The sequence below is a fragment of the Oryctolagus cuniculus genome, chromosome 6, assembly GCF_051225735.1.
Source record: "Oryctolagus cuniculus isolate XC-2025 breed Fujian yellow rabbit chromosome 6, ASM5122573v1, whole genome shotgun sequence".
Classification (NCBI taxonomy): Eukaryota; Metazoa; Chordata; class Mammalia; order Lagomorpha; family Leporidae; genus Oryctolagus; species Oryctolagus cuniculus.
Genome location: NC_142872.1, coordinates 42,875,948 through 42,901,304, shown reverse-complemented (window position 1 = coordinate 42,901,304; position 25,357 = coordinate 42,875,948). Strand labels below are relative to the sequence as shown.

At 51.1% G+C, this 25,357-nt stretch overlaps 1 protein-coding gene and 1 long non-coding RNA gene across 3 annotated transcripts in view; one reads left to right on the top strand and one right to left on the bottom strand.

Annotated features, from left to right (window-relative positions):
* LARP1 (La ribonucleoprotein 1, translational regulator) overlaps window positions 1-7,382 on the bottom strand; it is a 126,560-nt gene extending 119,178 nt beyond the window's left edge. The window contains exon 1 of one of the 2 annotated variants that reach the window (XM_051844403.3): window positions 7,289-7,382. In XM_051844403.3, coding sequence (XP_051700363.2) covers window positions 7,289-7,331 — 43 coding nt within the window. In that variant the 5' untranslated portion in view covers window positions 7,332-7,382. The remainder of the gene's footprint in view (window positions 1-7,288) is intronic. The other variant, XM_070076354.2, reaches the window with a different exon arrangement.
* A 22-nt stretch (window positions 7,383-7,404) lies between these two features.
* On the top strand, window positions 7,405-16,439 carry LOC149126127 (uncharacterized). The gene is made up of 3 exons (XR_016236397.1): window positions 7,405-7,486; window positions 15,828-15,981; window positions 16,087-16,439. It is a non-coding gene; the product is annotated as an uncharacterized LOC149126127 (long non-coding RNA).
* The last annotated feature ends 8,918 nt before the right edge of the window (window positions 16,440-25,357 follow it).

Genomic DNA, 25,357 nt, shown 5'->3' with positions numbered 1-25,357 from the left:
AGACTCAAATGCAATACCAACATGGGATGCTGGCCCAACCTGCTGTGCACACAATACCAGCCCCAGGATGCACTACTTTTATAAACAGAAGAAAACTACAGCCTTTTCAAAACTTAAAAAAAAAAAAAAATTTTTGGCTGGCGCCGCAGCTCACTAAGCTAATCCTCCACCTGCGGCGCCGGCACATCGGGTTCTAGTCCCGGTTAGGGCGCCGGTTCTGTCCCAGTTGCTCCTCTTCCAGTCCAGCTCTTTGCTGTGGCCTGGGAGTGCAGTGGAGGATGGCCCAAGTGCTTTGGTCCCTGCACCCGCATGGAAGACCAGGAGGAAGCACCTGGCTCCTGGCTTTGGATTGGCGCGGCGCCCCGGCTGCAGCACACCGGCCGCAGTGGCCATTTGGGGGGTGAACCAACAGAAGAAAGACCTTTCACTCTGTCTCTCTGTCTCTCACTGTCTAACTCTGCCTGTCAAAAAAAAAAAAAAAAATCTTATTAGAGGGAGCTGGTGTTGTGGTGCACTGGGTTAAACCAACACCTATGATACAGACATCCCATATCAGAGTGCCAGTTTGAATCCAGCCTAGTCTGTTTTAAATCTAGCTCCCTGTGAAGGCACCTGGAAGCCGCAGAAAAATGGCACAGGTACTTGAGCTCCCACCACCCATGTAGGAGATCAGGATGGAGTTGCTGATTCCTGGCTTCCATCTGGCCTAGCCCTGGCCACTGTGACCATCCAGGAAGTGAACCAGCAGATGGAAGATCCCTTTCTCTCTCTCTCTCTCCTGTGCTCTCTGTCACTCTGCCTTTCAAGTATATAAAACACATGTTTAAAAAAAAGAGACAGAGAAAGCTTCCACCCACTGGTTCACTCCCCAGATACCTGCAATTGAAGTAGGCAGGCATACAGGCTAAAATTGGTTAGATTTGTGAGCTGAAAGACCACGCCTTCACTACGCCCCTGTATGACCTCATCCCCCTACCTGGCCACACCTGGGTGCCCACCAGCCAATCAGGTTAATTAACCACTCCCCTTTGGAAGTAGGTTAAAAGCCTGGGACACGGTGTGGTCCGGCCCTGCTCTTCTTCCCTGGCCTCTTGCCAGGAGGAAGGCTTGCTGTAGCCTTGTGCCTCCAGGGTGCATGGCCTTCGGGCCATGTGCTCTAGGCTTCCTGGCCCAGATACAGGCCTAGGTGCTCTTCCACGTGGCTGGTTCCTGGTGCTCAGTATGAACCCCTATTCACCTCTCGCTCTTAAATAAAGCTCTCACTCTCCTATGCATCTTTCTCACTAAATAAAAGCCTAAAATGTACCACGCTGCCTTGTTTACCAGTGCTGGTATTTAGAATTCTCTAAAGCTTAGGCAAGAACCCTCTTGGGCTTATTAATATTGGGGGTTTAGTAATAATCCCGTGGTGAAATCATATGGCACCCCAAATTCCGGTAGCACATGTGGCACCCTGGATAGCATTTCCAGGGAACTTTAAGGGGCCACATTTTAGTGTAGATTTTAGGGGGTCATGTCTGATTTCACAATGGCTGAGGCTGAGCCAGCCCAAAAGGTCAGGAGCTGGGAACTCAATCCCAGCCCCTTACACGGGTGGTAGGAGCCCAACTACTTCAGTCATCACTGCTGCCTCCTGGGTTGCACATTAGCAGGAAGCTGGAATTGAGAGAGGAGTCAGGTTGAACCCAGGATACAGGGGCTTAACCACTGTGCCTAACAGAAAAATAAAACAATGCATTTGAAACCATTCAAAGCTATCTAAAAGCAAGTTAGATACCTCCATGTCAGTAATCAGAAGTCTTTAAGATGAAAATTCTGCCTGTGCACCACCCACCTTCCCAGCCCCAAGCCTGCCTCAGACTAGGGTCACAGCCCTGGGTCAGTCCTCACTGCATTTCTTTGAAAGTCTGGTTCAGAGCTCTCTGCTCCCTTGGCTTCCAGTACTTCACAGCCTCTTTGGCATGACTTTTCCCTTTCTGAATTCAGGCCAGAGGAACCGTGGGCAATGCTCCACGGAGCTGGAGAAGACACTGGACATCCCTGCAGAGGGACCAGGTTACGAACTCAGCTGGGAAGGTCTGTTATTCATGGGTCTCAAAACCAAGCGGTGACGTTCATGACCCCCCTCTTGGGTTATCTTGCCTCACAGCCGTAATGAACCTAGAAGCTCAAAATCCCACAGAAGATCATTTCCGTCACAATGAGTATGCGCCAACCTCTTCAGTCTGGCATTTAAAGGTCTGCAGCAGCTGACCCAACCTTCCTTACAGCTCCCCTGTACCAATCCAGCGGTTTGCCTGCCAGCTCAAAAGCCAGGTCAGGAAGGGACAAGAGACAGCGGGTGTGAGGTAATGGGGAAAGGTGGGGACTGTGGCAAACTGGAGCAAACCCAGAGTTTCTAAAGGGATAGCTACTTCTCTGTGCCAATCAACTGCTGCTCGGTGGGCTCTACAAAAATTTTCAAGACAATGGAGAAATCTGGATCTTTATGTGAAACCTCCATTTTTAAAATATACACTGGGGGGGCAGTGACGGCGCTGTGGTGGAGCAGGTAAAGCCACCGCCTACAGTGCCAGCATCCCATGTGGGCACCGGTTTTAGTCCCAGCTGCTACACTTCTGATCCAGCTCTCTGCTGTGGCCTGGGAAAGCAGCGGGAGATGGCCTGAGTCCTTGGGCCCCTGCACCCATGAGAGACCTGGAAGAAGCTCCTGACTCCTGGCTTCGGATTGGTTCAGCTTCAGCTGGCCATTGTAGCCATTTGGGGAGTGAAACAGTAGATGGAAGACTCTCTCTCTCTACCTCTTTGTAACTCTTTCAAATAAATAATTTTTTTTTTAATGTTTTGACAGGCAGAGTGGACAGTGAGAGAGAGAAAGAGAGAAAGGTCTTCCTTTTTCTGTTGGTTCACCCCCCAGTGAACCAACGCTGACGTACCACACTGAGCCAAAGCCAGGAGCCAGGTGCTTCTCCTGGTCTCCCATGCAGGTGCAGGGCCCAAGCACTTGGGCCATCCTCCACTGCACTCCCAGGCCACAGCAGGGAGCTGGACTGGAAGAGGAGCGACTGGGAAAGAATCCGGCGCCCCGACCGGGACTAGAACCTGGGGTGCCGGCGCCACAGGCGGAGGATTAGCCTAGTGAGCCGCGGCCTCAAATAAATAAATCTTTTTAAAAAATAACAGTAATAAAGCATACACTTGGGCCAGTGTTGTCGCACAGCAGGTTAAGCCACTGCCTGGGATGCCAGCATCCCATATGAATGCTGCTTCAAGTCCCTGCTGCTCTACTTCCTATACAGTTCCCTGCTAATGCACTTGGGAAAGCAGCAGAAAATGGCCCAAGTCCTTAGGCCTCTGCCACCCACGTGGGAGACCCAGATGGAGTTCCAGGCTCCTGGCTTCAGCCTGGCTCAGCCCCAGCTATTGTGGCCATTTGGGGAGTGAACCAGCAGATGGAAGATTTTCAATTCTGCCTTTCAAATAAATAAAATAAATATTAAGAAAAGATTGGCATGTGTGCTAGGCTGATCTTCTGTATGTTAAGATAACTGAAAATGGATCTTGATGTGAATGGAAGGGGAGAGAGAGTGGGAGGGGGGAGGGTTGTGGGTGGGAGGGACGGTATGGGGGGGAAGCCATTGTAATCCATAAGTCGTACTTTGGAAATTCATATTCATTAAATAAAAGTTAAAAAAAAAAAGAAAAAAGAAAAGATTGGCAGCCAATTCACTAAACACATTTGTTCAGTCTGCTGGTCACAGTCTGTAACTTGCCTTCAGGACACACTGACCTTTTCTTCCTCTGCACCTCTGCTTTTGCTGCTCTCACTGCCAAGAACCCTTCCACCTGTGTGGGTCTAATGAGCTCCATGTACTCTTGTCAGGCCCAGCCAAAACACCCCCTCTTCCACAAGCATTCCTGGATAACCTCAGCCAGAAGTGACATGCCCTCCCTGGGGCTGGTTCAGCTCATGCCAAAGCTGTTTCAGTAAGAGTCCCAACTCTCCTGGCAGACAATGAGCTCCTGAACTAGTCACCAAATCCTATGGAGCACCTGCTACACTGCAGGCACCAAGCTAGGCACTAGGGATAGGCACACAGCCTACAACGAGATAACAGTCTTTGCCCTGATGAAATATAGGGTCTAGTGCAGGGTACAGATTTAAAATAAATAATCCTCAAGGTATCTAGTTCCAATTGTGATGAGCTCTGTGGAGTTAAGGAAGTTTATAAAAGGGACTTAATCTAGGCAGGAGGATTACGCAGGTCACGAGGTAGCTTGGGGAAGCATTAGCACTAGGACTGCCATGTAAGGTTGTATAGTGTGTATGCTGCACAAAGGTAATCAGTTGAGAGGGCAGAAGAGAGCTGAAATCCTGCTCCTACTTGCTTGCCCAATTGAGCCTTTTTCTAATTTTCCCAAAGGCATTGCATAGACTACCAGGGTTCCTACCACTCCTTCCCTCCCCACAAAACTAAATAAACTCAGAATCTCAGTAAAGTAGTGACCTCCCTCTGTATACACAGCCTAAGGAGATATCCCCTGCTGCCCTTGAACATGCCCACTAAATCCTTCCTGTAGACTGCGGGGGGGTCCCTGAGTAGCAGCACAGGAGCTAAGACTGAAGAAGCTGCCAAGCAAGCTGGGGCAGGAGGAGCAGCATAGGGGAGGCCTCTGTGGGGAGAAGTTTCAGGGCCAGTATAGCCCGAGTGTGGATGGAGGTGCACAGGAAGGAATCCGGTGCTGGGCTAGGCACTGATGCGTGGCCCAGAAGGCGGCCTAGGGCTTTAGTTCCCATCCCGAGACATCTACACACCCCTAATTCCCAAAAACCTCAGGAGTGGGTTTCACTGCCCACAAACACTCCCACAGCTCCAGGAAGTAGCTCTCCACAGCTCCCACTGTGAGCCACACATGCAGGGGCCACACATGCATTCTTCCATCCCCACCGGCCTAAGGAAGTAAGTGTTACGATTCCAGTTGAACAGGGAAGAAAACAGGGAGGCAGAGATGAGAAGCAGTCTGCCTGACACCGGCCGGCTGTTAACATCGACTGGGACCCACACCCACGTCTGCAGATTTCAAACCCCTTCTCTTGGCTGCCATTTAGCAATGGTTCTCAGTAATAAACAGAAGCCCAAGGAGGGCTGTGGTGCAGTGGGTTAAAGCCCCCGCCTGTAGTGCTGACATCCCATATGGGTGCCTGTTCAAGTCCTGGCTGCTCCACTTCCTATCCAGCTCTCTACTATGGCCTGGGAAAGCAGTGAAGGATGGCCCCAGTCCTTGGGCCCCTGCACCCACGTGGGAAACCCAGAAGAAACTCCTGGCTCCTGGCTTCAGATCGGCAGAGCTCCAGCCCTGGCGGCCTACTGGGAACGAACCATCGGATGGAAGACCTCTCTCTCTGCCTCTCCTCTCTCTGTGTAACTCTTTCAAATAAATAAATAAATCTTAAAAAAAAAAAAAAAAGTCCAAGGAGTCCAGAGCCCTGCTGCTCAAAGTGGGGCCTGGGGGGATGCAACACTGACACCAGCTGCAACTCTGTGTCAGAAATGCAGGCTCTTGGGGCCAGCAGGTTGAGCTGCCACCTGCAACATCAACATCCCAACACCCCGCAGCTTTTGTCCCAGTCCTGGCTGCTCAGCTTTCCATTCAGCTCCCTGCCTATGTGGCCCAGGAAAGCAGTGGAAGATGCCCCAAATGCTTGAGTTCCAGCCACTCACCTGGGAGTCCCACACCAAGTTCCAGGCTCCCGGCTTCAGCTGGGCCCAGCCCCTACCATTGTGGCCACTTGGGAAGTGAACTAGTAGATGCAAGATCTCACTTTCTGTCACTCTTCCTTTCCAATAAATAAAAATAAGCCTTAAAGAAAAAGGCTTTGTGGTATAGTAGGATAAGCCTCTGTCTATGGCACTGGCATCCCATATGGACACTGGTTCATCCCAGCTGCTCCTTTTCCGATCCAGCTCTCTGCCTATGGCCTGGAAAAGCAGTGAAAGATGGGCCAAGTGCTTGGGCCCCTGCACCCACGTGGGAGACCCGGAAGAAGCTCCCGGCTCCTGGCTTCAGATCAGCCCAACCCAGTTCTGGCCATCGCAGCTATTTGAGAAGTGAATCAGTGGGTGGAAGACTTCTCTCTCTGTCACTCCCTCTTTCTGTAACTCTGCCCCTCAAATAAATATGTAAATCTTAAAAAAATAAATAAATAAATAAAACTAATACCAAAAAAAAGAAATGCAGGATCTCGAGTGCCACCTCCATTTGACTGAACCCGAGTGCATACACTGGACTCCTGGGCGCCATGACAAGCTGAGAACTAGACCAGAGACCTAGAGCAGAGCAGCGCGCTGCCTCTGCAGCCCTGCCACAACTTGAAGCCGCCAGCACCAACTGTCCTGCGGGCCCATCGGCCTCCGGCTTGCCCTGTACTTCCAGTCCGAGAGGCTGGGAGCCCCCATCGTCAACTCCAAAGAGGAACCACTCCACACTAAGCTTCTACTCACTTCCTCAGGAATGATCGGTCCTCATCCAGGACTCCATCTAAAGCTGTCTGGCCATTCTACTCCTAAGGTACTGATCCAGATCCTCGCTGGCTTTCAGGGTGTAATGGTGAGCACTGTGGACTCTGAATCCAGATCCTCTCCCACTTGGGGTCCACGAGGACCCCCTCCCCCAGGTCATTTTCTGGAACTCACTTTGCACAAGATAATTCCCTATCAGCCTGCATGTGGGCAGCAGAATGCCTCCTAGGAACGTTCAGCAGGGGAGGAAAAGCCCTGTTCCCCTTCAGCTCTGAGGCCACGTGCTGTGTGACTGCAGGCAAAGTCCCACCTCCACTGCCCCACCCCTTTAAACATGGCTGGGTGGCCTGGCAGGTAACACGACGGAAGTTCATCAGCTTAGGTGGCACACTAGGGCGCAGTGGCGACTGTGGCAACCACAAGGCGCCGCGCCCTGTCAGCAGCAGCTGCTGTAATCACGGGACACGTGTCCTGTCAGACTCTCATTGCCAAGTCTCGGGGGTCTGATGTCCCCCTCTGACGTGTATGATGTTTAACGTGCAGCACCACTAGTGAAACTCCACAACACAACACCGTGTGGGGCCCGATACGGAGGAGGGGCAGGCCGTGTCTGCCCGCGGGCCGCCATGCCCGGCCTGGCTGAGGCCCACGCCTTCCGGGGCCCCGGCCCCCTCCCCAGGCCTCTCCAGGAGCGGGCCCTGCGCGGGGACTCAGCCCTGACGGGGCCGCCGGGTGGCTCGGCGTCGCTGGCTTCACACCCTCCCTACCTGCTCGGCCGCTCTCCGCGACGGCCCGCAGCGCCGCAGCCATGACTCAGCCTCCGCCGGCCGAGCCGCGCGCAGCGGGGCCGGGGCGGGGCCGGACGGGGCGGGGCGCCGGGGCGGGGGCTGGAGGGGGAGGAGAGAAGCGAGAGGAAGGGAGAGGGGAGCGGGACGAGGAGAGAGGAAGAGGGGGACGCGGCCCGGGTAGGGGAGGGCACTGGGCGGGGACTTGCCGGCCCCAGTGGGCTTGCCCTTCCCCCACCCCGCGTGCACGTGGTTCGCAGCCGCACCCACGGGTATGGGTGGGGCAGCGCTGGGGAAAGCGCCTTACCGGCGTGCGCAGGCCTGGGGCACTGGGCAGTTGGGGGGTGCGGGGTGGGGGACACGGGGAGGGCTGAGGCCGGCTTCCTGAGGGTTCGCTGTAAGGGGTAGGTCGGCATGTGGAAAGGGCCAGGGCGAAAGGAGCTTCCTGGGCGCATTTTGGTGTGTGCGCAGGTGGAGCTGGTGCCGTGCAAGGCTCTTTGGAGGGCATCTCCACGGGTCCTCCCTCAGCAGTGTTGTGGACCATCAGGAGGAACGAACAAAATAGGCTTCGGGAGTGTGACTGTACATAGGACAGGGCTTTTCACGCGTCTTTTTGTATTGGGGGGGGGGTGCAGTAAGAGCCGTGTGTGTGTATGTGTGTGTGTGTGTGTGTGATTGAATAGTGTCTGTACCCATGTGCCTTGTGTGACCGCAGCAGCTAGGAGCCTGTGTGTGTATGGGTGTGTACCTGTGTGTGCTTGAATGGCAAGTGTGGGTATATGGCACCTATAGGCTCTCTGAGTTTGTGTTGAAATGTGTATGTACATGAAGTTGTGGGTGTCAGGCTGCAGATCCGTGGGTGTGTAGTTTTGGTGTGCCCGTGTTGTGTGAATGTACGTGTTTCTCAGAGTCCTTATGGACATGCCTGTGGCTGTCTTGATGTGTTCTGTGGCTGCCCTCCTGACTCATCTGGGAGAAAGGCCAGGTGATTGTTAAGGGTTGGGCTGGTCGAGGCAGCCTCTTAGGAGGAGGAGGAGGAAGAGGAGGCCCTCCAGGTGGGGGCCACAGGAAGCAGGAAAGAGCCCTGTGTGCTGTCCCACTGCACAGACCATTCAGAGCAGCGGGCGGCGAGGAGGCCAGAGTCCGGCGCAGCAAGACCGGCGCAAGGAAGACCTTGGGTGTCCAGATGGGTTGTCCATTGTCCATTGTAGCCATGCTTGATCTGCAACTCTCCTGTGTTCTGCAGAGTGTTGTCCTGGGTCTTTTTTTTTTTTTTTTTAAGATTTATTTATTTGAAAGAGTTACAAAGAGGGAGAAATAGAGATCTTCCATCTGCTGGTTCACTCCCCAGATGGCTGCAATAGCCAGGGCTGGGCCAGGCCAAAGCCAGGAGCTGGGAGTGTCATCTGGGGCTCCCAGGTGGGCACGGGGGCCCAGTGACTTCAGCCATTTTCTGCTGCTTTTCCCAAGCACATCAGAAGGGAGCTGAGTTGGAAGTGGAGCAGCTGAGACATGAACCGGCACCCATATGGGATGCTGGCATCATAGGTGGAGGCTTTACCTGCTCTGCCACAATGCTGGCCTGTGTCCTTGGGCCTTAACAGTAGCAATGCTGATGGGGCATTACTCTGTCTGCCCTGGAAAAGCGCTTAATAGGCATTGGGTCAGCTCAGTGAGGCACAGACACAGTATCCCTACTTTTACGCTAGGGGGAAGAAGTGTCTGCACAACCCGTGAGGGTGCCTCAGGTTCCAGAAGCTCCATGTCTTTCAACCTCTACTGACATAGGCCAGTTACTTCACTGTTGTGGGTGGCTGTCGTGTGCATTGGGTGACCAGCAGTCCCTGGTCTCTGTGCTAACATAAGGCTTGCCAGCTGGGCTACCTTGCCAAGCTGTTCAACCTCTGTGCCTCGGCCACAGAAAGCCCAGGGCCCTGGGCCTTGGAGACACCTCTATAACATGTGCTAGTATCATTTAAATTACAAGAGTTTCCTGGAGGGGGCGTCCCCAGAGCCAGCAGACCCTTTTCAGAATTCTGGAAGCTGTTGGTTCTGCAGGTTTTCCAGGTTCAGTCAGAACACTGTGGTTCTGGGCCAAAAACCGGTTCCATTTTATGCTGTTATGTGTTAACGCTATTTCATCCTTGAAAATAAAACAGCCTGGCTCTCCCGGCTCTGGCAGAACCCAGTTATAATATGCATGTAGCATGCTACGTTGTAGCCAGAGCAGGTCCTCAGGAAAGGCAATTTGGAGCCACCAGTAGGGTGCTAACCTGGGCCCAGGCCCAAGCTGGGTGTCCATGCTGCCATGGGAGCTGGCCACCCTGGCAAGGCAGGGCAGGGCAGGACCAGAAATGCAGGAGGATGTAGTGCTCTTTCCTGTGCACAGGAGGCTTGGGATTCCCACGCCAGGCAAGAAACAGACAACAGAGGACTTCCGTGCCATCTCTGCCCCTGCCACTTGGGAATCTCCCTTCTCTTGACTGCGGCACCATCTCTCCAAGGCTTAACACTTGCAGTGTGCTGGTGTTTGCAGGGCCCTGTGCTCCTTTCCTCTTGGGAGAGTTCTGAGCCAGGTGGTTAAGGGTGAGGGTGTGCTGCCTGCTGACGTGTGTGCTTGGAAAGGCAGTTCACCTGTCTGCCTCGGCTCCCTGGTTTCTATAGTGGGGATCCTGAGACCCTATCTCACAGGACTGTGTAAGATAGCACATATAGAGGAGGCTCATAGCCCTGTAGGATGCCCTTAATAAATAGCAGCCACCACTGTTGCTATTATTCTTGATTAACAATAAAATACAAATGAGCACTTCCTAATTGCCAAGCACCGTGCCAAGCTCTGAACAATTCTTTTCTCACCTGATGCCTTCAGCAGCCCTATGAGGAAGGTGCTATTATTAGCCCATAGCTGGGAGGAGGACGCTCAGGGACAATGGTGTGAAGTAACTTACCGGGTGACAGCTTCTGAGCCGTAGCTCTGAGTGGGAAGCAGTCTTACCCCTGCAGAGCCTGCTTCCCTACCCTGCTCTACTGAAGCTCACTGCAACATGGGGAGGAGGTCTCCATCTGGGGCTGAGAGAAGCAGGCAGTGACCAATAGGAACCCCCCTGGGCAGAAGCAAGGGTTTGGGCACAAGGGGAGTGAAATCCACCCCGCCATTTATTTAAAAAAATTATTTTTATTTGAAAGGCAGAGTTACCGAGAGGGACAGAGAAGTTCCGTTTGCTGGTTTACTCCCCTGATAGCCGCAATAGCAGGATGGGACTGAACCAAAGCTAGGAGCTTCATTTGGGTCTCCCACATGGGTGGCAGGGGCCCAAGTACTTGGGTCATCTGCTGCTGCTTTCCCAGGCACATTAGCAGGGAGCTGGATCAGAAGACAAGCAGCAGTTACTCAAAGTGGAGCCCAGACAGGATGCTGACATGGAAGGCGGCAGCTTAATCCACAGTGCCACAACACCGACCCTGAAATTTCCCTTTTTAGGAAGCAGTGGTAACACGGAGCCCTGTGGCTGTGGCCTTGTGGCCTTCTAAGGATTATCACCGAGTTTGAATGGGTGCATGGAGTTTATTTGTATTATAAGCCAGGACCCATACTGTTCCCGTACTGTTTGAATTGGACTAAAGGGAAGGTAAAGAAAGGCATTTGCTGGCTACAAGTCAGGGGAGCAGATGAGTGATCCCTTGTAGAGGCCGGAGAAACATGGTGCCATTAACTGTAGCTGTGACAGCCTAGCTAGGTGAGAGCCAGAGTGAGGTCTGTGCGAAGGGTCAGTTCCTCCCACACATTGCCAAAACAGACTAAGGGAGCCATGTGATAACTAGTTTTGATGTTTTTATTTTTGACAGAGTGGACAGTGAGAGAGAGAGAGAGACAGAGAGAAAGGTCTTCCTTTTGCCGTTGGTTCACCCTCCAATGGCCGCCGTGGTCAGTACCACACCGATCCGAAACCAGGAGCCAGGTGCTTCTCCTGGTCTCCCATGCGGGTGCAGGACCCAAGGACCTGGGCCATCCTCCACTGCACTCCCGGGCCATGGCAGAGAGCTGGCCTGGAAGATGGGCAACCGGGATAGAATCTGTCACCCCAACCGGGACAAGAACCCGGTGTGCCGGCGCCGCAAGGCGGAGGATTAGCCTATTGAGCCGCGGCGCCGGATAACAGTGAGGTTGTCTTAATTATCTGTTGCTGTGTAGCAAATTATCCCAAAGCTTAGTGGCTTAAAACAATGCACATTTATTCTCATGGTTTCTGGGGATCCGGATTTCAGGAGTGGTTTAGCTGCATGTCTCTGGCTCAGGTCACTTCGGAAGTTACAGTCGAGATGTCAGCTACATGGTGGGCGTTGTGGCACTCCAGGATAAGCCACTGCTGCTTGGGACACCTGCCTCCTTCACTTCCCATCCAGCTCCCTGCTAATGTGCCTGGGAAGCTGCCAGTGATGGCTCAAGTTCTTGAGTTCCTGTCACCCACATGGGAGACCTGGATGGCATTCCTGGCTCCTGGCTTCCTGGCTGGTGCAGGCGTTTGGGGCAGTGAGCCAGTGGATAAAAGATCTCTCTTTCTCTGTCACTCTACCTTTCAAGTTAATAAATAAATATTAAAAAAAAGATGTCAGCTAAGTCTGAAGTCATCTGAAGACCTGATGAGCTGGCACACTGAGATGGCACACTGGCCTCCGCATTGGTAGCAGGCCTCAGTTTATCACCAAGTGGACCTCCCCAGAGGGCTCCTGGGACATCTGTATAAAGGTAGTGGGGTGGGGTTGGGGCAGGTTTCCTCCACACCAAAGCAGAGTAAGATAAAGGCCACAGTCCTCCATAGCCAGCTTCAGAAGTCCCCACTGTTGTTTTCCTGAATGCCTTGTGGGTTACCCTGAGCAGCTCTGCTCAGGTTACCCAGGTCAGCTTGTGGGAGGGGACCACGCAAGAACGTGAACACTGGAGCCATCTTGGAGGCTGAAAAATCACAGTGGTCCTCACTGAAGATTTGTTTGCTATGATATGGGAGGTTTTAGATTTCAAATATAATCCAGTATTCAAAAGGGTACTGCCAGCACCTAAAAGTTGAGAGCTGCTCATTGAATTGGCTTAATTTTAGCTAGGCCCAACTGTGATGTTCTCTGGGAGGCAGGAGTCTTCTAGCATTAGCGATAGTTCCATGTGAAATAAAGCTGTACAATCCAGACACGGTGAGTGTTCATTTCCTGTGCCGGCTGTCAACAGGGCACTGTGCTAAAGAGCATGAATTTTGCAGCCAGACAGAACTGGATTATAATCTCGATTTTCCTATTGAAGGAGATTTGAGAAATTTGTTTAGCTTTCTGAGCCTCAGTGTCTCCGTGTGTAAAATGGGTTAAGATCAACTACAGGGTTGTGTCAGGTGGAACACAGGGTGCGGAGCTGTGCTAATGGCGGTCAGGTGCTCAACCAATATTGTCCCGTGAACCTATTATTAATAATATTAACAATAAAGTAAAACTCACATTTATTGAGCTTATATTATTTTTGGTCTCTAAAGTTTAGAGCAGTTAAGAACCTTACCCAAGGGGCCAGTGCCATGGTGCAGTAGGTTAATCCTCTACCTGCAGCACTGGCATCCCATATGGATGCAGGTTCTATTCCTGGTTGCTCCTCTTCCAATCCAGCTCTCTGCTATGGCCTGGGAAAGCAGTAGAAGATGGCCCAAGTCCTTGGGGCCCCTGCACCTGCATGGGAGACCAGGAAGAAGTGCCTGGCTCCTGGCTTCAGATCGGCGCAGCTCCAGCCGTTGTGGCCATTTGGGGAGTGAACCAACAGAAGGAAGATCTTTCTCTCTGTTTCTATCTCTCTCACTGTCTGTAACTCTACCTCTCAAATAAATAAATAGGTAATCTTTAAAAAAAAAAAAAAAAAGAACCTTACCCAAGACACACAGGTACGAGCTGGCATTGTGGTGCAGTGGGTTAAGCCACTATCTGCCACACTAGAATCCCCCTATAGCAGCACAAGTTGGAGTCCTGGCTGTTCTGCTTTTTTTTTTTTTTAGATTTGTTTATTTATTTGAAAGGCAGAGTTACAGAGAGGCAGAGAGAGTGAGCGAGAGTGCTAGCTTCCATCCTCTGGTTCACTTCCCAGATGGCCACAACAGCCAGAGCTGGGCTGATCCAAAGCTAGGAGCCAGGAGCTTCTTCCTGGTCTTCCATGTGGGTTCAGGGGCCCAAGGACTTGGACCATCTTCCTCTGACTTCCCAGGCACATTAGCAGGGAGCTGGATGGGAAGTGGAGCAGCCATAAGTTGAACCAGTACCCATACATGAGATGCTGGCACTGCAGCTTTACTTGCTATGCCCTATTCTGCTTCTGATCCAGCTCCCTGATAATGCCTCTGGAAAGCAGCAGCAGCAGACCAAAGTATCTGGGTCCTTGCTACCCATGTGGGAGATCCTGATGAAGTTCCTGGCTGCTGGCTTCAGGCTTAAGCCTTCAGCCTGGTCCACACCCGGCAGTTATGGCCATTTGGGGAGTGAACCAGCAGAATGAAAGATCTCTCTCTCTCTTTCTCTAAATTTAAAATAAGTAAATAAAAAATCTTAAAAAAAGAAAAAAAATACACAGGAGAGCTGGGACTCAAATCCAGGCCTCATTCCAAAGCCATACTCTTGGCTAACTCACTCTTTGTACTTAGCAATATTCTGCAATGATCTCAGCATTATGCCGCTCTGCATTCTTCCTCCCCCACTTCCCCTGCCTTTTGGATATACAGGAATGTAGCATACTTAGATAATGGTTTCCCTGTTGTTGGAGTCCTAGTTTCCAGTTTTTTATTTGCTTGTTTGCTTGTTTTACTATTTTTAAAAGATTTTTATTTATTTATTTGAGAGGTAGAGTTACAGACAGTGAGAAAGAGAGACAAAAAGGTCTTCCTTCCATTGGTTCACTTCCCAAATGGCCACAATGGCTGGAATTGTGCCGATCTGAAGCCAGGAGCTAGGCGCTTCTTTCTGGTCTCCCATGCGGGTGCAGGAGCCCAAGAACTTGGGCCTTTCTTCTACTGCTTTCCCAGGCCACAGCAGAGAGCTGGACTGGAAGAGGAGCAACCAGGACTAGAACCAGCGCCCATTTGGGATGCCGGCGCCGCAGGAGGATTAACCTAGTGCGCCACGGTGCCAGCCCCTGCTTGTTTTACTATTAACAGTGCCTGGGCCTTTGCCCAGTGCTCCCAGTATGCTAGGGATGGTGCTAGGAGTTTGACCTATGTACTTCGTTTCATCCTCCACCAGCCAAGGACACATAGCTTTGAACTTGGCTAACCTAGAATGCCTCTCAAGGACTGCAAATTCCCATCTTTCTCAATCCTTGAAGTTGTTTCCTCCAGCAGGGACCCCAAAGAGGACCTTTAGCTCCTCTCTAGGCAGGTTTACCTGAGAGAATGGGGAAGTGAACTTGGAGTTTCCAAACCCTGGCTTAACAAAAGGACAGCCCTTGGTAGGCTCTCAGCAGCCTGGGCTCCCGGGATGTTGCCTGTAGCAGTCAGGGTAGGCTGGGTTGTGCTGCACTAAGAACTCCAAGAGTGTGGCTTGAAGCACCTCTTGGGGGATAGTGGTGGACTGTTCAGGTCTCAGGTCCATGGAGCAGCCAGGTTGTCCTTCCAGGAGACAGGGGAAAACTGAACAAATTCCTCTTGGGATTGACACACCACTCATCTCTTTTCATTTTTGGACATAGCCACACTTGTCTCTCAAGTGGCAGGGAAGTACACCCTAGCATGTACCCAGAGTAAGGAGAGCTGGAATATTTGGTGACCATCACTAATTACTACACAGGTCTTGCTTTTTGGGCCAGTGTTGTGGTACAGCAGCTATAGCTGCCTCTCAGGATGCTGGCATCCTATATGGGAGCGCTGCTTCAAGTGCCTGCTGCTCCAGTGTGGATCCAGCTTCCTCCTAATGTGACTGGGAGGGAACTGGATGATGGCCCAATATTTGAACCCCTGAAACCCACGTAGGAGACCTGGATGGAGTGCTGGGCTGGCCCAGCTATGGTCGTTGCAGCCATTTGGGGAGTGAACCAGAAGAAGGAAGGAAGATCTCTCTCTGTGTGTCATTCTTTTTTTTTTTTTTTTTTTTTTTTTTTTTTTTGATAGGCAGAGTGGACAGTGAGAGAGAGAGACAGAGAGATAAAGGTCTTCCTTTGCCATTGGTTCACCCTCCAATGGCCGCCGCTGCAGCCGGCGCACCGCGCTGATCCGATGGCAGGAGCCAGGATCCAGGTGCTTTTCCTGGTCTCCCATGGGGTGCAGGGCCCAAGCACCTGGGCCATCCTCCACTGCACTCCCTGGCCACAGCAGAGAGCTGGCCTGGAAGAGGGGCAACCGGGACAGAATCCGGCGCCCCGACCGGGACTAGAACCCGGTGTGCCGGCGCCGCAAGGTGGAGGATTAGCCTATTGAGCCACGGCGCCGGCTCTCTGTGTGTCATTCTTTTTGAATAAATAAATAATATCATTTAAAAAGGAAAACAGTCTTGTCTTTCACTTATCTTTTAGAAAAAGAGGCTGACAATCCTGTGTCTTGGAGCAAACACATCCAGGCCAGAAGAGGCTTAGCAGCGTGTCCTGGAAGAAAGATCTTTGCCTTTAAAATCCCTCTTGTTCATACTCTGAAACCTGGCTGGTGCTGAATCTCAAGGAACCCAAGAAGGTAAGAAGGATAGAGAGGATGGGTCGGGGACATGGGAGCAGGATCCCACCAATAGCCAAAAGGGACCATGGGTAGAGCGCTGATTCCCCAAATGCATTATCCCAGAGTCACTGAGAACCTGTGCCCTTGGTTTGACTCCTGTGTCTCCTGGACAAGTCATCTGGAAGCAGCGTAATGAGAATGGATACAGCAGCCAGAATACACAGCACCAAAGAAGAATGATCTAGAATCGACATTCTACATAGGCACCTCAGAAGCCACGCTGAGAGAAAAAAAAGGCGCTGGCAGAATGATATGTGCACTTTGGTGCCGTTGGTGTCATCTGAAAACATATGCTGAGCACTACTCCAGCATGCTCTCCATGCTGTGGGGAGGAGGGGCTGGGACAGAGAACAGGGGGAGAATGGTGCTTTCACCCTGCTTGTGATTTTAAAAATAAAAGCAATAGAGCGGCCGGCCCTGTGGCTCACTTGGTTAATCCTCCGCCTTGCGGTGCCAGCATCCCATATGGGCACCAAGTTCTAGCCCCGGTTGCTTCTCTTCCAGTCCAGCTCTCTGCTGTGGCCCTGGAAGGCAGTGGAGGATGGCCCAAGTGCTTGGGCCCCTGTACCCGCATGGGAGACCAGGAGAAGCACCTGGCTCCTGGCTTTGGATCAGCGCAGCGTGCCGGCTGTAGTGGCCATTTGGGGGGTAAACCAATGGAAGGAAGACCTTTCTTTCTATCTCTCTCACTGTCTAACTCTGTCTGTCTAATAAAAAAATAAAAATAAAAGCAATAGATTAAGCAAATATAATAAACTTTGAACAGTTTATTCTGAGTAGTAGGACTTGAATGTGATGTTATTCTTGGCCACTACTAGGTTTTTACTTTTATTTATTTTACAAGCAGAAATAGAGAGAGAACAAAGACAGAGATCCTCCATCCACTGGTTCATTCTCCAAATGCCTGCACTAAGCAGGACTGGGCCAGGACGAAGCCACCAGCCTGGAACACCATCTGCATCTCCCAGATGTTTGGCAGGGCTGCCCCCAGGGAGCACATTTGCAGGGGGTAGAAGCGGAGCTGGGACTTGAACCCACGCACTCGGATAAAGGATTCAGGTGTCCCCACTGCTGTACCTGATGCCTGCCCGTTCTGTGCTTTCAGAATGAAAAGGGAAAACTCGATTGGTCTCCCTAGGTCTCAGTTTCTTTATTTCTTTTGTTTTCCCAAAGAAACAAGTTAACTTTATCGATTTCCTAATTACCATGTGTGTTTTGTACTTTATTGATTTTTTGCCCACAGTTTCCACTTTCCTTCACATAAAAAAATTTTTTTTCATTCATTTGAGAGACAAAGTGACAAGGAAAGAGAGAGAACTTCCATCTGTTGGTTTATTCCGCAAACGCCTGTGGTAACCCAGGCTGGGCCAGGCTTAAGCCAGAAGGCAGGAACTCTCTCATATGGCTGGCAGGGGCCCAAGCACTGGAGCCGTCATCTGCTGCCTCCCAGGTCCACTAGTAGGAGGCTGGATCAGAAGCAGAGTAGCTGGGACTCCAACAGTGCTCCAATATGGGATGCAGAGGTCCTGAGCTGTGGCTCAACCCACACACCACAATGCTTGCCCCTCAGCTTCCTCATCTCTAAAGTGATGGGCTGGACCAGAATCCTGCGTGACCGTCACACAAGAGGACTTCACGGACTGATGAAATTTCTGGAAAGAAACAATTGGGACCTATCATTTTTAAATTTGTCCATCATCAATCATCATCTACTCCATCTACTCTGTGGTTCCATAACAGGGAGGAATTTTTTTTTAAGATTATTTATTTGAAAGGCAGAGTTACTGAGAGGCAGAGGGAGAGAAAGGTCTTCCATCCATTGGTTCACTCCCTAAATGGCTGCAATGGCCGGAGCTGGGCCAATCTGAAGCCAGGAGCCAGGAGCCCCTTCTGGGTCTCCCACTTGGGTACAGGGGCCCAAGGACTTTGGCCATCTTCTACTGCTTTCCCAGGCCATAGCAGAGAGCTGGGTCGGAAGTGGAGCAGCAGGGACTCTAACTGGCGCCCATATGGGATTCTGGCACTGTAGGTGGTGACTTTACTGGCTATGCCACAGCACCAGCCAAGAAGGAATATTTTAACATAAAAATGCAGGCAATGACACAATCTCAAAATGGAATATTGAATAAAATTTTATCCTTATTTTCAAATAACTTACTTAGTAAAATAAACATATGCTCATTGCAAAACATTTGGAAAATTCATAATGAACAGAAAAATGACCTGCCCTCCAGGTCAAAGCCAGGAGCTTGGAACTCCATCTGGGTCTCCTATAAGAGTGTCAGGGGCCTAAGTACTTGGGCCATCTTCTGCTTCTGTCTCAGGAGCATTAGCACGGAGCTGGAACAGAAACAGAACAGCTGGGACTCACATAGGATGCTGGTGTAGCAAGCGGTGATTTAACCCGCCACACCACAAAGCCAGTCTCTGTAAATTATATTTACTTAAGTCTTACTACATGCCAGATGCTTCACAGGCTTCACTCCACTTAATTCGCACCACAAATCTAGGAGTGAAAATTATTATTGCCCCATCTTACAGACATGGAAGCTGGGGTGCAGAAAGGTTAGCCTGACACCCAGAGGGGTTAAATCAACCTAAGTCTGTTCCCACTTGACCTCCTGAATGATTTGCCCTCTGTCTACTCTGCATCCTGAGAACCAGTGGGTGGTCTTCCCAGAACTGAGATTCAGTTCAAGGACAGGGGACAGTGGGTACTGTTGCTTAGGTCTCATGGGGATGAGGTCCTAAATGTGGTGGCCTTATTGTGGAGGTCTTCTCTAAGAGGTGCTGTTGTGGTATGGTGATGGGGGTACAGCACACTCTCCCTCTCATCAGCCAAGGCCAAGTCTGTCACATTTTGCCCTCCCTTGGAGTCAGCTCTGGAGCACAGGTCTAGGGTCAACCCACTCATGAACCCCTGGTAAAGCTCAGGTCACCATGCCTTGGGGGCCCATCCCCAAACGCCCTCTCCTAGAAACCAGATAGCGAGACCTGTCATTCCTGCATCACAGGTTCCCTTGTTCACCACCTTTGGACAGAGGCCTGCCTGTGCTGGGTGCTGTGACAGTGTCCAGTGAGGGACAAGAGAGGAGGTCCCTGTCCTCATGGAGCTCAGCCTGGGAAGAGTCTGCAGGTAGAAAGAGAAAGGGTCCAGGCCACAACACCAGCATCCTGTATCGGAGGATTCGATTCCTGGCTGCTCTGTTTCTGATGCAGCTCCCTGCTAATGCACCTAGGAAAGCAGCAGAAGATGGCCCAAGTGTTTGAGCCCTTGCACCCACGTGGGAGACCCAGATGGAGTTCCTGGATCCTGGCTTCAGCCTGGACCAGCCCTGGCCCTTGCAGCCATAATGGGGGTGAACCAGTGGATGGAAGATCAATGTCTCTCTCTCTCTGATTTCCAAATAAATAAATCTTACAAATAAAAAGAGAGAGAGTCCCTGATAGCAGCTGACACTGCTGGTGGCCCTGATTCCACACTAGGGGAGGCCACCAGCAGCAGGCACTTCTAGATTACCCGGGAATGCCACAGGTTTACTGAGGCCTGAAGCTTGCACTGTGTTAGTAGCCTTCTTTAGGAAAAAGAATATAACCTGCAAATCATGAATACAGAATCAGGGCAAGCGTGAAAGTCTTCCGAGCATGTAAAAAGAAAGCACAGCAGGGGCCAGCGCTGTGGTGTAGTGGGTAAAGCCACTGCCTGTGACACTGGCATCCCATATAGGCACCGGTTCAAGTCCCACCTGCTTCACTTCCAGTCCAGCTCCCTGTTAATGGCCTGGGAAAGCAGCAGAAGATGGCCCAAGGGCTTGGGCCCTCACACCCACAAGGGAGACCTACATGAAGCTTCTGGCTTTGGCCTGGCTCAGTCTTGGTCATTGAGACCATCTAGGGAGTGAACCAGTGGTGGAAGATTCTCTCTCTCTCTCTCTCTCCCCCTCCCTCCCACCCTCTCTTTCTATAGCTTTTTAAAAAAATAATAAATCATTTTTTTCAAAAAAATAAAAATAAAAAAAGAAGCCATAGACCTACCATATGACCCAGCCATCCCGCTCCTGGGAATTTACCCAAGAGAAATGAAATCAGTAATCAAAACAAAAGAGCTTCTGCACCTCCATGTTTATTGCAGCTCAATTCACAATTGCTAAGACATGGAAACAACCTAAATGACCAGCAACCAAAGACTGGATAAAGAAATTGTGGAATATGTACATTATGGAATTCTACACAGCGGTAAAAAAAGAATGAAATGCAGTCATTTGCAACAAAATGGAGTAAGCTGGAAAACCTCATACTTAGTGAAATAACCCAGTCCCAAAGAGACAAATAGCATATGTTCTTCCTGATTTGGGAGAATAGCACTCCTAAAAATGAAAGTTATAGAAGTGAAATTGACACTTTTAGAATCAATGACTTCAATAGTCCTTGACCTGACTGTTGAGGGACAGTTTATCATTGTTACTTTTTATTTTATATATACTTTTTGTTTTGTTTTTCTCTATTATCTTTCATTTTCTTTTCTCTTCTTCATTCTATATGCCAAACTCTTCACATAACATAGAGTTAACTGGGGCCAGTGCTGTGGTGCAGTAGGTTAATCCTCTGCCTGTGGCACTGGCATCCGAAGTGGGTGCTGGTTCTAGTCCCGGCTGCTCCACTTCCTATCCAGCTCTCTGCTATGGCCTGGGAAAGCAGTAGAGGATGGCCCAAGTCCTTGGGCCCCTGCATACACATGGGAGACCTGGAAGAAGCTCCTGGCTCCTGGCTTTGGATCAGCACAGCTCCGGCCATTACGGCCATCTGGGGAGTGAACCAACAGACGGAAGACCTTTCTCTCTGTTTCTCTTCTCACTGTCTGTAACTCTACTTCTCAAATAAATATTTTAAAAATACATATAGTTGGCTGGCGCTGCGGCTCAATAGGCTAATCCTCCGCCTGCAGCGCCGGCACACCGGGTTCTAGTCTCGGTTGGGGTGCCGGATTCTGTCCTGGTTGCCCCTCTTCCAGCCCAGCTCTCTGCTGTGGCCTGGGAGTGCTTGGGCCCTGCACCCCATGGGAGACCAGGAAAAGCACCTGGCTCCTGCCATCGGATCAGCGCGGTGTGCCGGCCTCAGCGCGCTGGCTGCGGCAGCCATTGGAGGGTGAACCAACAGCAAAGGAAGACCTTTCTCTCTGTTAACCATATGTATTTTAAGTCAATTGGAAAAAGATCCCAGTTAAAAATAAGAGGGGGAATAAGAAATGGAGGAGGTAGTTTGTAACTGTAAAGCAGTATAGTTCTGAACACAGTCCTACAGACTTACTTCTAAAGGTATCGCCTAAAAACTCGTCACGGGATTCCAAACCCATAAAAACTGGTGGAATAAATGCCATCTTAACTGTTAAAATGATCATATTAAATGTCAAAGTCAACATATAGATAGGTTTAAGTATAAAAATGATCATATAAATAATATCTAGTGCCTGGTAATAATAACAGAATTTAAAAGGAGGGAAAGACCAATACAGGAAGCAGTCCACACAGCAGACTCCTAGAATGACATTCGCTGTAAATAACACTCTGACCTCAGAATCAACCCTTAAGGCTTCCTGCTCAGGCTGAAAGGCCTGTGAGAACATCTCAGGCATGGAAAGCCAAGACTCTGTGGCAAAAAAAAATATCCTACACAGAGGATCCCTGTGAGACCTCAGTGGAAAGAAAGGACCATCAAAGAAGGATATACTCTTCTCTGAAAGGAGGAGAGAGCACCCACTTTGCTTATGGCCATGTCCAAATACCGATGGAGTCTATGGTCACAGAAGGCTTCCATAGCCTTGGCAGCCCATGGCAAGAGCCTCAGATGATTACTGACGTCATAAATGAGAGTGTGAATTGTTAAAGGAACAACAGGAGTCACTGTGCACCTGCTCCCCATGTAGGACCTCCGTCCCTAATGAGTTGTACTATGAGAATCGTCTGCAAACTTTATTCCCAGACTGCATTCTATATGTTGTGTGTGTGCGTGAGTGCAGAATGTTGACGTCTATGCTTAGCATGGAGTTGGTCCTCTGTATATAAAGTCAAACTAAAAATGAACCATAATGAAGAAGGAGATGGGAGAGGGAAGTGGGATGGGAGTTGGCGGGGTGGGAGGAGGGTGGGTATGGGGGAAAGAACCACTGTATTCCTAAAGCTGTATCTATGAAAAAATGTATTTATTAAATAAAAACTTTTTAAAAAAGCACAGTAAACAACTAATTTTGAAGACTTACCCATTCCATAAACCTCACAAAATGCAGACAAATAAAAAAAATGCTGCATGCTTTTACTGCCTGACACACCTCTATAACATTCTGTCCTGTGTCTGACGTGGGCTTGCCCCCTTTGATCCCCGTGTGAACACATCACGAGGGCCCCTCCCAGGGCCTACCCAGGAAGGGGCAGGGCAAGTGCGGGGCCTGAAAGTTCATGCTTCATTAGCTTCTCTGTAATGTCCACCCTTAGATTTACCTCCTTTACCCGAGTCCTCTGAATAATCCAATCTCCTGGGCATCACTACTACCCCATTTCACAGATTAGGTAACCGAGGCTCCAAAAGGGAATGGGTTGTGTGAGCTGCTCTCCATAATGGCCTGGGTCCTTGGGTTTCTCAGACAGACTAAGACACAGCCCTGGCCCACAGTGCTCTCATGCTGGAAGGAAAAGGCAACACGTGAAATCTAGAAAGGCTTTAGAAAAGACCAACTATGATACGTGCCCTTGCTTCCTTTTCTTTTATTCTATCCAGATCTTCATTAACTTGCACCTCTTCCAGGAAGCCTCTCTGGATTCTGTGCACCTGCTATGGTCTCTTCCTCTTTGCGTCACTAAATGAATATGTGTCCCATGTCTGCTCTTCTGTCACCATCGAGGGTGGTGAGTCAAGGTTCCTCCCGGGATGCTGTTTCCTGAACTGAGAAATGATCTCTAAGACCCCTTTCAAGTATAAAATTATAGGATTCTATTATTCTACTTTTTGGAATTATTTTTTATTTATTTGAGAGACAGAGACAGCAAACTCTCACAGGCTGTTTCACTCCGTAAATGCCCACAATGGCTGGGGGCCGGCCCAAAGCCAGAAGCTGGGAACCCAATCCAGATTTTTCAAGTGGGTGGCAGTGACTTAACTACTTGAAGCATCACCGGCTGCCTCCCCCGGCAGGAAGCTGCAGTAGGACCTGGAGCTGGGCGTTGAACCCAGACTCTCAGATGTGGGACACAGGCATCTTAACCACCAGCCTAAACACCTGCTCCTATGGCTCTGTTTTTCCTTTGTTTGTTTTTAAGATTTACTTTATTTATTTGAAAGGCAGAGTTACACACACACACACACACACACACACATCTGCCATCCACTGGCTCACTGCAAATGGCTGCAATGGCCAGGCCAAAGCCAGGGGCTTTTTTCCCCTCTCTCAGGTTGACTGCTTGTTTCTGTCTTGACAGCAACTTCTCTTCCTGGAAGAAGCCTTCTTTAACCCCTTCGTGTTGTGGTTTTTCTTTCTTTTCTTTTTTCCCCCAAAATGTTTATTTTCATCTACCTGAAAGGTAGAGTGACAGAGAGAATAAGAGTGTGAGAGAGAGACAGAGATCTTCCATATGCTAGTTCACTCCCCAAATGCCAGCAACCACCAGACCAAATCCAGGAGCCAGGAGTTTCTTCTGGGTCTCCCACATGGATGCAGGGGCTCAAGCACTTGGGCCATCTCCTGCTGCTTTCCCAGGTGTGTTAACAGGGAGCTGGGTTGGGAAGCAGAGCAGCTGGGACTTGGAGTAACGCTCTCATATGGGATGTGGGCATCCCAAGCAGCAGCTTAACCAGCTGCACCACAGCGAAAACCCCTGTTTTGCTTAGTCTTGACAATATGCAGGTGAGAAAGCTGAGACTCAGAGAGATCGGATCATGGGCCTGGGTGTGCAGCTAAGGAGCCACAGGCTGGGGCCTGCGACAGGCTCTGAGCCCCTTTACTGGGCTCTACCGTATGACTACAACACTTCGGTGTGGAGAAGTTCTGCAGAGATAATCCCACGCTGGGTGGGGGATTGTGTCTGCAGGGTGGATTTACAGGCGCTTTTACTTTCCGTCCCATCTCTCGGTGTTGATTTGCAACATACTGCAGCCGTCCTCAGAGACCGCACTACAGATGAAGACACAAGTACCCCAAAAAGTCGCCGCTGCTGTATCTCTTCTGCCCAGGACCCGGGCACCCTCCCCTCACTGCTCCCTCTCCCAGCTGGGGCTGCGTGCCTGCCTGGTGTCCCCAGGTCCACTGATAAAGACGCCCTGGCCAGCCGAGCCCCATATCGGGCCTGAACAGCGCCTGCAGCCTCGTCCATCTGGTGCCCCCAGGGAGGGTGGGACTCCAGGGCCCTGAGATAACAGGAGTTGCAGGGGTTGGGGGGAGGGAGGCAGTGAGGACCTGGGGCTGGGGGCTGCAGCAGGGCCGCAGCATGGTGAGCCAGGGTTGCTGGCAGGACATCTGAAGCTCTGAGGCCCAGAGAAGGTATGACCTGTGCAGCCTGTGTTGTGGCCCTGGCTCTGTGTGCTGTGCAGCCCTGGGCATGTGTCAGCCCCTCTCTGATCCTCAGGTTCCCCCTGGCATTCCTTAGTTCCATTCTGACCCTCATTTGGGAAAGAAGCTGGGCGTGAAACCCCAGGGTGTGTGCAGGCAGCACTATGGACGCCCGAGCTGTGCACAGCCTCCAAGTGGAACCCCCAGATACACAAGAGATGCAAATGTGCCCCGCACCACTGTGAGCCTGTACACACGCCTGCCTGCAGGGCCCAGGACAAGGCTGGCCACCCCCTGCCAGGCCATGGCTTGTTTACTTGTCCAAAGGTCGGCCTCAGCTGCTGAGAGTCTGCAGCTGTGTCCTCAGGATGCAGATAACCCGTGTCCTGGGCAGGCAGCGGAGACCAGCGCTTGCCTGTCGGGGAGCGCCCCTGCCGGCACCACTGCTGCTGCGGGCCCTCCCTGGCACGTGCCTAGGACTCCCTCCAGCCAAGCTGGCCTGGGCCCTACTCAGCCTGCCACTTTCATGCCACTGGGTGCTGCCACCTCCCAAGTCCCAGTCTCCCCATCTGTGGAGTGGGGAGCATCCCGGGTCTTACCCGCTAGGGTGCAGTGAGGAGTGAGTGAGCAAAGGTGAGGTGTGGCGTTGGGTGAGGGGCAGGGCCCACCCCAGGGCTCTGAGTGTTATTCCCGATGGAAGGAGGCGGAGAGCTCTCCCGTCTCACATCTCAGACTCCTCCACCGTCTTCCCTGCAGTATTTCCCAGTCCCGGTCCCTCTTCCTGCTGCCCCATGATGA